This window comes from Penaeus monodon, chromosome 12 (assembly GCF_015228065.2).
Source record: "Penaeus monodon isolate SGIC_2016 chromosome 12, NSTDA_Pmon_1, whole genome shotgun sequence".
NCBI classification, from domain to species: Eukaryota; Metazoa; Arthropoda; class Malacostraca; order Decapoda; family Penaeidae; genus Penaeus; species Penaeus monodon.
Window position 1 is genome coordinate 51,965,981 of NC_051397.1, and position 15,067 is coordinate 51,981,047.

The 15,067-nt window shown below is 34.2% G+C and overlaps 2 protein-coding genes across 2 annotated transcripts in view; one reads left to right on the forward strand and one right to left on the reverse strand.

The window, feature by feature from the left end:
* Positions 1–6,917, reverse strand: part of LOC119579581 (chromatin assembly factor 1 subunit B-like) — a gene marked incomplete at its 3' end in the record, with an annotated part of 14,126 nt that extends 7,209 nt beyond the window's left edge. Inside the window, 5 exon segments of the mRNA XM_037927502.1 lie at positions 294–390; positions 3,159–3,371; positions 3,626–3,758; positions 5,963–6,096; positions 6,752–6,917. Coding sequence (XP_037783430.1) covers positions 294–390; positions 3,159–3,371; positions 3,626–3,758; positions 5,963–6,088 — 569 coding nt within the window.
* A 2,943-nt stretch (positions 6,918–9,860) lies between these two features.
* LOC119579582 (DNA-(apurinic or apyrimidinic site) endonuclease-like) lies at positions 9,861–14,731 on the forward strand. Its single transcript, XM_037927503.1, has 7 exons — positions 9,861–9,987; positions 11,094–11,234; positions 11,346–11,475; positions 11,946–12,089; positions 12,696–12,839; positions 13,100–13,280; positions 13,895–14,731. The coding sequence occupies exons 1-7, from the start codon at positions 9,967–9,969 to the stop codon at positions 14,010–14,012; spliced, it is 879 nt and encodes a 292-aa protein (XP_037783431.1). The 5' UTR covers positions 9,861–9,966; the 3' UTR covers positions 14,013–14,731.
* The last annotated feature ends 336 nt before the right edge of the window (positions 14,732–15,067 follow it).

Genomic DNA, 15,067 nt, shown 5'->3' on the forward strand with positions numbered 1-15,067 from the left:
CTACTGTTATGAAGAAAATAGTAATAATAATGATAAAAAATACATATAAATAATACTAAAATAAAGTCAATCAGTACTACTAATTCCGAAGTATTCCCACTGCCATTACCATAATCACTATTTATAATAAAATGAACTATCAATGTGTGCATATATATATCTATATCTATCTATACATATATATACACAATCATACCTAATTATTTTGTAAGCATTTCATGCACAAATAATCATTATCTCTTTCACTACATTTACACCTAATGAACTGTTAATATCTGTTATCATGAAATTACCTGTCAGAGCACAAAGTAGCAACATATTGGCCTTGTGGGTCCCATGTTACACCTTGCACAAATCCTTTGTGATCATTGAGTAATGCTATATTTTTACCTGGAAAAATGTAAAATAACCATTTTAATAAAAAATCTTATTTGCATCAATGATGACAAATAATGAAAAAGAATAACAATCACTGATATAATCATAATAACCGTTCCCTTTCCCAACAGAGGAAACTTGCCAACTTAAATCTTCTCTCCTGTGATGCAAGGTTATTGCATATTTTCCTGTCTTACCTACACAGTTCATTCAGTGAATTTTTGCAATTTGAAACAAATCTCAACAATGTTCTTTTTGTAAATAAATAAACTGAACTCTAAAATAATTTATCAAATCATGATGAGGAATAAACTTATAATCCAACTGGATGAACCAGCTACTGTCAAATGTGACAAAAAAAACAATCCTGGGCAATAATGCTCACTCTTTCATCAGAAGAACACACAAAATGATCTAAAAGTGGCTGCATCATATAATTGACGGAAACTAAAGACTATCAATTTAATTCTACATAATCAAACATAACAGGCCCTGGAAACTAAACACAAACAGATTTCCATTACAAGGGGACTATTATCAACTTTACTGAGAGTTCTTAGGGCCTGATACCAGTTATTCACATGAAGTTGTACATATATAATACATTGACAGGCCATACATTTTTACAACAAACAATTTCAGTGAAAAAAGGGCTAATCTTACCTTTCCCTTCTCACATTCTACTTATGATAATAATTCAATAATGAAACAGTTTTCAACTGTTCACTTTACTCAAAAGCCATCACATTCTTCACTAAGAGTGCCACCCATGAAGGGGGGGGGGTTAAAATGGTGATTTGTAGTTAGAATATGCATTCAAAGGAGTATTGAAATATGAAAGGAATATTGGTGACCAATTTTTGAATTTTGGGAAATAGAAAAAGAAAGAAGAAAAAAAGGAAGATGTATCTTATTCCAGATTTTAAGAAAGTTTACAATGGTACCCCCCCCCCCCCCAAAAAAAAAAAAAAAAAAAAAAAAAAAAAAAAAAAAAAAAAAGAGAGAGAGAGAGAGAGAGAGAGAGAGAGAGAGAGAGAGAGAGAGAGAGAGAGAGAGAGAGAGAGAGAGAGAGAGAGAGAGAGAGAGAGAGAGAGACGACAGATAAAAAAAAAAAAAAAAAAAAAAAAAAAAAAAAAAAAAAAAAAAAAAAAAAATATATATATATATATATATATATATATATATATATATATATATATATATATATACACACACACACTTTTTTTTCTGGAAAATATCACAAGCTGTGTACAGTACTGCAAAAAAAAAAGGGGGTTACGGGGTAGTTGGACTAAATCCATTAATAGAAAGAAGCACTATTTAACACTTAAAATGGGGGGGGGGGGGGGAATAAGTGGGATAATCCAATAAAAATACAATTTAAATTGTAAGTTTACAAAATAATAATAAAAATAATAAAAATGGCTTACAGATTATACTTCTACCCAAGATAAAATTCATATTCTCAAAGCTTACTGCATGAATTATGAATTCTTATGTATACCAGCAAGCAAAATTTTATCAGCAGTACTTGCCAGGCATGTACCATAAAGGGTGCAGCACTAATCCACCTGAATAAAGGAGAAGGGAGGAGATGGAGAGAGGAAGATAGCAGCAGATGAGCACTGTGCCTTGTACGGGCAATGTCTGGACACATACGTCAAGCAGAAACTGTCAACAAACTTTTCCTTCTGTGCATATAGTCAGATGCACAACTTTGTACAAAAATGGAAACCATACAAAAGAAATAAATGTACCAAATTTTAAGAAAATAGAAAGTAAACTAAAGAAATAAATACGTTAGCTTACACCAAAATAAGTATTATCCCCAATCTCTACACCCATATTAGCTTAACCCAGATTTTCTGTAAAAGTAATTTCAATCTTGTGTACTATCTTCATACATAACATTACCATAATCTGCAAGACTTTTTACATACATAACAATATTAATCCAGACCCAATGGGCACTGCATGTATGTACATGCCATGCCTGCTGTGAGTTTAATTTATTAACTATTTTTATGCACAGATGGCTACACTTGTACCATGTCACCAATGAGCCAATTATGAGTACTGCCAATTTACCCTTTTCCTTGATTTACAAAAATATTTTACATCATTTTATTTGCTGTTACTAATGTTTATAACATTACAGTAATTATGTTTATAATTAAAATAACATTGATATTCATAGCATTAGTAAATAAAACATTTTCCCTGCCAATTCAAGGAAAGGTGAAATCAGGTAAGGTCACAAGGTCTACTAATTGACTCCTTTGTGACTAGGCACTAGCAGAGCCATCTATGTACAGAGACAATTCACAAAGAAATAAAAAATGAGCACAGCATTTTCATGGTGGAACTGTGTTAATGTCAGTTACATGTAGTGCACTATTAAATCTTGAGATTGACAAAGAAGCATAATAAATGATGAATTAAAAAGTAATATCTTGTCATAGGAGAGATTTTATAAATATATCCCAATATACAGTGGAACTTCCCATAATAGGCACTTCCTGGACTTGGCAACTTCCTCTAATAGGCGGATTTTCCGTGGTCCCGACTGAAGCGTTGCGTTGAACCCCAACTTCCCGGACCTGGCAACTTCTCGAAATTGGCACTTTTGGCTGGGTCCCTTGAGGTGCCTATTATGGGAAGTTCCACTGTATATTATTCAATATTGTTAACTTTTCCTACTGGACAGGTATGTAGAAAAAGAAAGAAAAAGCACATAAGGCAGATATAAAAATAAACATTCAAAACTGAAGTGTCATTACCTTTGCCAACATCCCATAAAATTGCAGAATTGTCAACAGAGCCCGAGATTAAAAACTGTGAACACTTAGACCAAGAAAGGTCATATACATCCTCAAGGTGACCTCGTAACATCTTCAGAACAGTCCAGTGTTCTTTATTTTCTTTCTCTGAATCATCTGCAAAAATATCTGATGATGACTCCTGCTGTTTTTTCCAGAGAATAACGGCAGCTTCTGCAGAGAAAGAAAAACAGTAGAGCTGGTATTAAGAACTTTTAATAGTTGTTACGGTCTCAATGTGTTCCATGGTAAAACAAGCAGTAATAACATGAAAAATAAAAGTCACAAAATATTTGAAAAAGGAAAACAGGAAGAAAAACATTTTATATAACATGAAGTCTTTACCAAGTACAAGTTCTAATCAAACTGGATATAGCATATGGACTTAATAAAGAATTAACAAGCAAAAGAAATTCTGAAAATCCTACCATCATCTGCTGAAGCTAATACTTCTCCATCAGGAGAAAACCTGACTGCATTCACGGCTCTGTTGTGTCGGGTCAGGTCACTCAATGCCTCAACACTAACGCCACCATTATCAAGGATACGTAGCTGCCAAATCTACAATGAACATTTAAATGTCAGGTCGGTAGGGCAATCCTGCAATTCCTTACTGTAATCCTATAAAGCAAAGGATACACATGTATGTTTTGCTGAAGTTTCTACCAATGTTAATTACAAAATGCCTAAGTATCAATAGATTTAAAGAAGAAGAATTTCAAGGATACTTTACCATATTCCACATTTTGACAGCACTGAAAAATTAAATATTACTTGTTTTTCTTTTATAAAACTATGAAAGGAACTAGAATACATGATTATCTTTTACATTATCAAAGACTGAAGTTACCATCAGTCAAAATGTTATTTACATGTAATAATGATTCTGCTCTCCTTGGCTTAATTTTCCTATTCTGTATGTTGAACTCTTGACAATCATGCCTACTTTATATTAAGAATAAACAATAACAAGGACTAACAACCATACTTATATACATACACACATATATACATACATACATACATACATTATCTATCTATCTATCTATCTATCTATCTATCTATCTATCTATATATATATATATATATAATTATATATATAATATAAATAAATGTATAAACATAAATAAATACATAAACATAAATAAATACATTAACATAAATAAATATATAAATATGAATAAATATATAAATATAATGACAATTTCAATTCTCATTGATAATAAATGCCATAATCTACATGTTCTAAATGCTGTAACACTGACACCCATGAAAGAGATGTTTTTGTTATATGACATAGTCTGGTAAGAAAATGAAATCCACCAATAAGAGAAACACAAATATTCACACTTCTTGTGACTTTAACCACTACACTCTTCTTGTTTGTACCAATTCAAAACTTTAAAGATCTTGGATGTCATCTCTTAAAATGGTGGCTCATACAATTTCTTCACACATTAGTGTTAATTTTAGTCAGTTATATTATAGAGTGTTTATTATTTTCTTGTGAAGTTATTCTATGTAATTAACTCTTCTCCCCTGAATTTCCTCTCATTTTCTCTGCCATGCACCAGGAAGTGAAACATTAAGCTAGACTGGTGTGTATAACTAAAAAAAAAAAGGCATTTACAAATGATAAATGTTTGGCAAAGCCTCACCCAGTTTTGTTTTTTTTCAAAAGAAAACTTTTTCTTGTAATCATGTGTTTTATTCAAATCCACTTAACCTGATTTCATTGAGGCCTATAATCCAAAGTGCCACCTAAAAGTAGATGCATTGTTAAGTAATAGAAGCAGACTCTACACACTGGCAAAGACCAACAACTTCTTTGCATATATTTTGGCAAGACAGAATTTGATCTTGAACTATCTACTTATTCAACAATAAATTTCCAGGAATGTTAAAATCTTTATTGTGCTAGGAGGTAGGTTTGTGAACTGGCACACAGGCCACTGCAATCGGCTCATACGCCAGGACAGACATGTCCGTGTATCTCCTTTACGAAAACGATCATCTACAACAATAATAATAATAATGATAATCAATAAACTTGAAATAATCTGCTTTAGCTTTAAACATACACATCAAAGTATCTTCTTAAAATAATTGTTTACACAACACTCCTGAGATTAAGTCCCTATTAATTGACCCAACAACATTGGACACTCCTGGAAATCAACTAACCAAAACCAAAACTCAATCACAATATTCGCCTGGGTGGGGGATCTGCTGAAGGAACCCCCACCCAATTGCCATGGACATAGTCTCTGTCACAAACTATTTTCAGTAAATCTTGACAGTATGGACATACTCTCTAGAGATTAAATCACCAACTCCATGTCGCATAATTTATTCGACAATCAAAGTTGCCGTGATTGGGTGCCCTTTGGGCCCTACTCCAGGAAAGGGTTGACAGGGGGCCCAAAACTCCCTAGGAAACAGTCTTCACTTTATATGCACAGCAAGACAGCTGAAACTTTGGAGCAACTTAAGTTGTGGGCAGCAATTTCTGTGATATTTTCCCTTTATTTGTGGCATTACCACTCACGTCTGCAGATTATCTCTTATAATGACTTTCTCCTCTACAAAAAGCTAATTGCATCCATACCATATTTCTGAAAGTCTCTGCCTCCCTAGACTATTTCATGTATGAGTAAGCATAATTTTCCTCTCCTTGCGACAAACAAAGCACAGACAGATCCATTCACCCTAACACGCCACGCTTCTGCTTCCACTCACACCAACAACCAGAGCTGCCGCCTCACCACAATGTGCGTGTCTGTCCCGGCCGTTGCCAGGCGGTAGACGCCATCCGGGGGGTTGGGCTGTATGTCTATCGCCAGGACAGGGTCGCGGTTGTGCCACGAAATCTCTGGAATGGTGCACTTCATGGTCGGCTCTGGAATCGGGATACAGAAAAAAGGTTACATGTGATTTCGTATCATGAACTGTTGGTTAATTACTCAGTTGTCTTAGAATGGACATTATAATTAATTAAATGATCTTTAAGCAAAATCTGCTGTGGATCATGATGAGTTCTTGTTACTGCGGCCAGGTTTGAGATACTGCTTTCCACACTGTTTAATTGAAAGTTGTCAAGGATCTAAATACAATATTACACATAGTTAGTTAAACTAAAATAAACCTTCACATAAACAAGTCAACGTTCCTAAATGCTCTTAATTTGCATAAATGTAAGAGCAATGGTTCGTTTAACCGTTTATATTAATTTCGGCTACATATATATTTCCTCAGAAGGTCCAAAAGTACGATACAATAGCAAAATGATACATATCCACAAGAACGAGTCATAAACGCTTCAGAACACTTGATACAACACACAAACTTTTAGAAATGAAGATCAACCCAACTTATTAACTCACAGACATACAACCTACGCATTTCCCCCCCAAAACACAGAAAATAATCCCCAAAATCATTACACATAAACCGAAGGCCTCCTTCCCTCAAGCCCTCAGAAGCAAGGGAATCTCCTTCCCCAAATCCCGCCGATTCCCTCAAACACAGAGAGCCAAAAAGGGGACCTCACTCACCTCTTTCTCTCCTTCACTTCCCCGCCGCCAAGGACACCAAGAAGACCCCGAAACGGCCTGGCAGCACACAAAGACACGGAGACACGGCCGCAGCGCCTCTGTTGACAGCCGCGAATTCCCGCCTTGGCCGAGGCTCCGCGCCGGCTCGCTGGTTCCCTTCGCGCAGGCCCTCGCCCCTCGCCGCCTTTGGCGACCCCTTCGCCCGCCGCGGGTCTTTCTCCTCCCTTTTCGGGCTTTTGCGGGGCTCTGGCGTCGGTGGTGGATTGGTGGCTTGCGAGACGTTGCATGGGTCGAGAGGGAGAGTGGGAGGAGGGAACGATGTGGCTTACGGAATGTAAACAGAGAGGGACACGCGAACGCACAAACACACACACACGTATGTGTATGTGTGCATATATATATATATATATATATATATATATATATATATATATATATATATATATATATATGTATATATATACACATAAATATTATATATACACATCTATCTATCTCTCTCTCTCTCTCTCTCTCTCTCTCTCTCTCTCTCTCTCTCTCTCTCTCTCTCTCTCTCTCTCTATATATATATATATATATATATATATATATATATATATATATATATACATATACATACATACATACATACACATACACACACATGAATGTATATATGTATGCATATTCATATGAATATTCATAAATATGTATACAAATGTGTGTACATATATGCATATATCTATTAATCTATCTATCTATCCGTATGCGTGTGAGAGTGTGTGTTTGTGTGTGTGTGTGTGTGTGTGTGTGATATGTATATCTATTTATCTCTCTCTCTCTCTCTCTCTCTCTCTCTCTCTCTCTCTATATATATATATATATATATATATATATATATATATATATATATATATATGTATATATATATATATATATATATATATATATATATATATATATATATATATATATATATATATATTTGTGTGTGTGTGTGTGCACATGTATATCTATTTATCCATCTATCTATCTATCTATCGCTCTCTCTGTATATATGTGAGTGTGTGTGTGTGTGTTTATATATAAATGATTGGAAAAGGAAGTGAGTTACACTATATAAATTAGAAAAAAAATATACAATCATAATCACAATGAATTAGAAGCGTGAAAACAGTTGATAAGACAGAAAAAAAACACAAGGAAAAAATGAAATGTTATCTTGCCGCTTATTTCATTTTCCCCCCAATAGATATATTTGGCCGAATAATCAGTCACAGATCCTCAAACAACGCAATTTCCCGTTATCCGCGTCCGATCCAAATCGGATTAAACCGGTGTGACTGACCGCTTGGTATCATTATTGTTGTTGCTTTTCTTATCATGATCATCACCATTGCCATTGTTCTCATTCTCCTTGTTATTGTCATAATAATAGTGATAATAACAATGATTATTATTATTGTCATTATTATTACTATTATCATCATCATTATTATTATAATTTCCATTATTATTACTATTATTGTTATTATCATCATTGTTATAATTGTTAATATTATTATCATTATTATCATTATTATCATCATTATTATTATTGTTGCTATTATCTTTATTTTCTTATCATCATTATTACTGTAATCATTATCATTATCATCAATATAGTTATTATTATTACCATTGTTATTATTGTTAATAATAATAATAATAATAATAATAATAATAATAATAATAATAATAATAATAATAATAATAATAATAATAATAATAATAGTAGTAGTAGTAGTAATAATAATAATTGTTATTATTATTATCATTATTATTATTGACACTATTATTTTTTATTATAGCACTCGCATATATAAACCCCGCCACCTCGCCCTGGGCCAGCGCGGCGGGGTGGGGCCCAAACTCCCCAAACATGAAACCAAGACAATTGGGGAAGGCCTGCGTCCAACAACGGACCCTCAATGGCTGATGAATGAAATGAATAGTCATAATAGTAATAACAGTGATAATGATTATGACAGTGGTAACAGTAGTAATAAAATTAATGATAATATAAATAATATTGACAATAATATTAATAATGTTCATGATATTAATAACGATAATTATAATAATATTAAAAATACTGATAATAACAATAATGATGATAATGATAATGACAATGATAATAATAATGATGATGATAGTAATAATGATAATGGTAATGGTAATAATAATAATAATAATAATAATAATAATAATGATAATAATAATAATAACATTGATAATAATAATAACTACTGCTGCTAATAATAATAATGAGAATAATGAGAATAAATATGATCATAGTAATAACAAATACAATAACAGTAATGATAATGATGATGATAGTAGCGGTAGTAGTAGTAGTAGCAGTAGTAGCAAAAATAGTAATAGCAGTAGTAGTAGTAGTAATCGTAGTAGTAGTAGTGGTGGTGGTTATTGTTGTTGTTGTTCCTGTTGTAAGCATGGTAATTATGATAATAACAAAGACAGATTCCATGACCATGACCGCCTCCGCTTCGAATTATGCAGCCATACGGGCCGCCGCCATCGTGTTGTGGAGTTTAAATTCATTTCAAAGACTGACCAACGGTTCCCAGCAATAATATCGAATTATATAGGGAGAAGTATGACGGGGAACTAATTTTCACAGTTACAACGAATCAATAAATAATCCCAAATATGAACTTTCACGTCCTGTGTGGAAAAATCATGTTGCAACCTGGACGGATTGCAACTTTCCGACCGAACAAGAAAAGACATGAATTTAAGCGCTCATGTGTGGATATGTCGGTTTAAGTTAAATATATTGATGTGTTTCTATTATCCATGTTTTTGCGGACATTATTATGTAAATTGATTATAAGAAAAAAATGTCTACTTTGTCATTTGCAGATCATTATCGTCAAGAATTTGCTAACTGCTAGATCCGGACATATATCTTATTTCGGTATTTGACGAAAACTATTTCACACAGGATTAAACCATCTAATAAACATATCAATAAAATGTCAAATGAAACCTACAATGCAACATAATAGTGATTAATAGGTAAAGAGTAAGAATGCATCTTTAGCGCAGAGCGAGTAGCGCACGACGCTAATCCAGCGGCGTCGGCCACAATAAAACTGGCGTGCGTGAGGCTCTTGTCGCCAAAGCCTGTTTTGATCAACGCCGCTCGCTATTTCTACCTGTCAGTGACAGCCATGCCGCCCAAGAGGAAACAGGTATTGCATTTGGCGGCCGTGTACAGTGAAGGGACGCAGTGCTTTTGCGAAATCGCTGAATGAAAGCGCGCAAGCGAAGCCGCGGGAGGAGGGCGCAGCGTGGGCATCGCCGAGGGGCCTTCTCTGCGCAGGATTTATTTCCTTCGGGAGGAGTCGCTGCATTTTTCCCCGGCGTTCCTTTGGGCCTTTTGGGTGGGGAAATGGCCAGGGCAGGCGTTCGAGCCAGTGCGTGTGGGTTGTCACTGAAAATGCAGCGGTGTGTTCGTGATCGTGTGGCGTTTGGCCAGCACTTTGGCTTGGTCGCGAGGGCCAATTGCCATGCCATCATTTACCGGTAGTAGATTAAAGCTTGGGTTGAATAACGTGGTATAATCGGGCGTAACTGCGGTGGTATTACTCCTACACAAGCAGTTTGTTTAGACATGAAGTTTAAGCCTGAATTTTGCACCAATTACAAAGGAGCTTGCATAACGTGTCTCGGATTCCCCCTTTTTTTTCGTCCTGCCCTTGGCGGTCGGTTGTGTGTCTGTCTAACGTATCCCCTAGTGCACAGCAGTACAGGGATATATCTAGTTTCTCTTTGTCTCTGTCCCAGCTTGTTACAGTTAGTTGGTGTGTTATGGATAGAGAGACCTTTAGCATTAGGTGGGGGAGAGGAAGGGCCTGGATATTAGCAGGTTGGGTTCCTTGATACACACTTTCAGTTCTGATTTTGAGGTTTATAACATTGGTAATTTTGACACTTTCTTATGACTTGTGCCATGTTCTGTTAAATGTGCACACATACCTGATAGTAACTAGAGTCGTAATTTGTTCTTTCTAGGGTTAATAAAAGATAAGGAGGTTCGAAGTCCTCCAGTCTTGCATATTTTATGTTTTTGGTATAGACTTGCCCTTTTGAATTTCAGAATGTCTAAAATTTGGGTTGTAATGGTGTCCTGTAATTCAAAACATCTTATGGATTACCACCTATTTATATGGAGAGATTAAAGACTACTTATCTTTAAATTAATTCAAAATTATAGTTAAGTATTGAGTCTATGTATTTACCAAATGTCTAAATATTTTGCTACACACTGTTCCTTAAAGTGAATGGTTTATTTCAGACTGATGATGCACCAAAACAAAGCGAGAACAAAAAAGCTAAAAAGGAGGACTTTGAATCCGATGCCAAGTCGAAGGACGGAGAGCCATGGAACCTAAAGATTGTCTCATGGAATGTGGATGGAGTCCGTGCATGGTTAAAGGTTAGTTTTTTATTATTAGAAATGCAATGGTGTTATCCCTAAAAGTCACTCAATACTGTTTTAGTATTTATAAGTTTTATTTCTTATTTATTATTTTTTAAAATCTTTCAGAAAGATGGCATGTCGGTGCTTGAATTAGAGGACCCAGATATATTGTGTCTACAGGAGACAAAGTGTTCAGAGAAGAAGCTTCCTGATGAATTAAAAAATGTCAAAGGCTACAAAAGCTATTTTGTAGAAGGTTAGTATTCTCTTTGTGCTCTTGAGTTTCATTTGAGGACAATTTTTTTTTTTTATATACAGTTGTACTACCTTCAGTTCATGAGGGAATAGTAAGCTCTTATAGAACTTGATTGTACACCATTTCTGGCAAATGTATCTAACTATATAACAGATCACTTATGGGAATTGCACTTACTTATACTACCTGCGTCTTTGGCTTTCCTTAAACATTGTGAGATCTGTCATTATACATCTATCTTTTGCAGTATTGACCAATATGAATCATGAAGTGATAGAGCTGGCCATGAATTCCAGTAAAACTTCACTGAATTTCATCTTTCAAACCTTGCCAATTCTACTATTATTATAGCCTTCGCTTTTGTTGCTAGGGAAAAAAGGTGTGGTTGCAACGTTATATTATTTAGTATTTTTTATATTTGTGAAAATGACAAAATATACCTAAGCTGATTCAGACTTGATTCTTTCCAGCAAAAACTGAAGGTTACTCAGGTGTGGCACTCTACTCAAAAGTAGAACCAGTGTCTGTTAAATATGGGTTTGATGAAAAGGAACATGATGATGAAGGCCGCTGCATTACAGCAGAGTATGAGAAGTTTTATCTTGTCACTTCCTGTAAGTATAGAATGGTGAATATTTTGATTATATAAGCTGATAGTATGTAGCTGAACCAGGATATCTTATTACTAATAACAAAGTAAACCAATACCACTATGTAATTGTTTGAAAACTTGCTGTACATCGATATTCAACTGAATTTTTTATTAACACCTGTATATTTTCTGTCTTCTATTTTGTATAGGCAATATAATTTATTTAAATATTTTTACCTTAAAGTATGTTACGATGTACTAATTAATTTAGTCTTCTTCAGTGTTTTAAGTAGGTAAATTTTTGGTAAATTATTAATCTTATATTGTTAGTAGTAAGTGCTATAATGCTAAGTTTAATAAGAGAATCTGTATTTTGGTCTGAAATTATATTGTCAAGTTTATGTGAACTCTGTAGATAATGGCAAAAATATAATAGATATTTTTAACCTGTTCTAGATGTCATCATCTGTTTAAAGTGCTTCCCTTTGTGATGGTTTCATATCGTAAAGAGACATTCCTTGTTTTTAGTCTTTTCTTCCCTGTTTTCTCCTTCCAGAAAAAAAAGATGAGAAACTTTAAATCTCAACCCTTGTACTAATGTTATTGTATTAATGTAATTTCTCGATAGATGTGCCAAATGCTGGGAAGGGTCTAATGACACTCGATAAGAGAATGGATTGGGATCCAAAGTTCCGCAAGTACCTGAAGGAGCTCGATGAAAAGAAGCCAGTTATCCTGTGTGGGGATCTCAATGTTTCCCACAAAGAGATTGGTAAGTTCAGCACATGGTGAAATTGCGAGAAAATAACATTTAGATTAGTTGGACTGTTACTTTTTTTTCTATTTGAGAGATTACTTCAAATAAGGGAGTACCATTTGTGAAAGTAAATCATCTTGCCTTCCATATCCTGAGTTGTAATTAGAAATGTTTGAGGATTTATTGGTTGGCAAGAAGTATTTTAGATATTTCTTTAATATCCAATAAAAAAATTGCAAGCATCCTTATATTAATTTCTTTGTTGTCTACTTCAGATTTGGCCAATCCAAAGGGAAATAAGAAGAATGCTGGCTTTACCCAAGAGGAGAGAGATGGCTTTACAGAACTGTTAAATGCTGGCTTTGTAGATTCATTCAGGCATTTATACCCTGATAAAGAAAAACAGTACACATTCTGGACATACATGATGAACTGCAGGGCTAGAAACATCGGATGGTAAGTTTACAGTTACTTCTTATCCCCATGCTGGCAGGAAAACGTACTGTTCATATTGTTTTATCCGTGGAATGTCTCTACACCTGTCTCCACAGGTGCTCAGCCACCAAGGAGTGTGTGTCAGTAGACCTTGTGACCTCACCTGATCCCACCCCATTTATTTATTTATTTATTTATTTATTTATTTTTTATTTTTTAACTATTCAATATTGATGGTTTTGCTTTTATTATAGACATAATAATTGCTATAATGTTATAACCTTAATAATAGCAGTATAAAACAAAACAAAAAATATTGTCAATAATCAAGTAAAAGAGTAAACAGGTGCGGTAGGTGGTACTAATAATTGGCACATTTGTTAATAAGTACTTGTGGATCTATGTACTTTGTAGAGCCATCTATGTGTAAAGCCAATTCAGAAAATAAACTCAGTGGGCATGGTATGTCAGCACATGCCATCCCTGGCATCAGCTTAAATATTAATTAAGTTCCCTCCAGCTGGATTAAAGTTTTAGAGTCATTGACAAGGAAAGAATCCTTTCAAGAAGCCTTCTTTTTCTATGAAGAAATGTAAGACACACTGTTCTGTACACTATATGTTTTTGTGTTTCAGGAGACTTGATTACTTTGTCATATCTGAGAGACTGGTGCCTCAGCTGTGTGATAACCTAATCCGGACGTCCCTGTATGGCTCCGACCACTGCCCCATCACGCTTCTGATGCACATGTGATCGATACATGTGTTGATCCAGAGAGCTGCATAGCGTTTGTCTTGTTCATTCCATTTTTTTCTACCATGTCATCTGTTGTTTCTTAATAAGACTTGAGTGATGTTTTTCCAATTTCAGGTGTGATTTTGTTGTATATTTGTAGGATTAACTACAAGTACAAGATTTTGTACCAAGGCATTGTAGATATTTATATGATATAAAGTCGGCAAAAAATAGCAGGTTATAAATAAGCCAAGATATTCTGTAATAAGTATGGAAACAATAATGTATGAATATACCTTTTCAAGTGTTTGAAAGTTTGTGTTTGTAATGTTCCTCTTTGTCTTAAGAGAAATTATATTTTTGTTATTTTTGTATGTCTGTGAAGTGTTTTTAAAATAAATGTTCTTTTCTTCCTTAAATTATATACAAACATATATAACCAAATGGAAGTCGCAGAATAAATTAATCCAGAATTTTTATTGCTTGGAAAAGTTTTTATAATATTTGGTTACCAAAATGTATGGCACAGATTCCTTATTTTCTTATCATAAATTTCAGGATCATTAAGTGAATTCTTTAATTTAAAGACAGTCACTGTCCAGGGAATATGAAGTTGTAAACAGTTGATTTTACCTGAATTTCTCAAGGTTACAAATCGTAACAAGACTTGTTCATGTTATGTGAGTGTGTCTTAGTATTAATGCAGCATCACACTGTAATAAATGTAGAAGTACAGATGAATATGTTTTATGACCTTTTTAACAGACAGGCTCTGAATAGGTATTAACCATATAGGATAAATATTCTTCTCAACATGATAGGATTATCAGAGTATTTGCTACAATAGTCATAACAATTATGTGCTAGATGTTACTTGTGAAAAGAGCTAATTTCTCATTAAAAATGAATAATGAACAGTGTCTTTCAGGAAAGGGATACGAGTTTTAAGTACTTTGTAAATACTGACTATTTTTTTTAGAGCACCTTTAGGCCATTAAAAGTACTTTATCTTCAGTATACATAAATTAGGCTTTTGTACAGATTTCTCAACCCTGTTAATGATCCCTTTATTC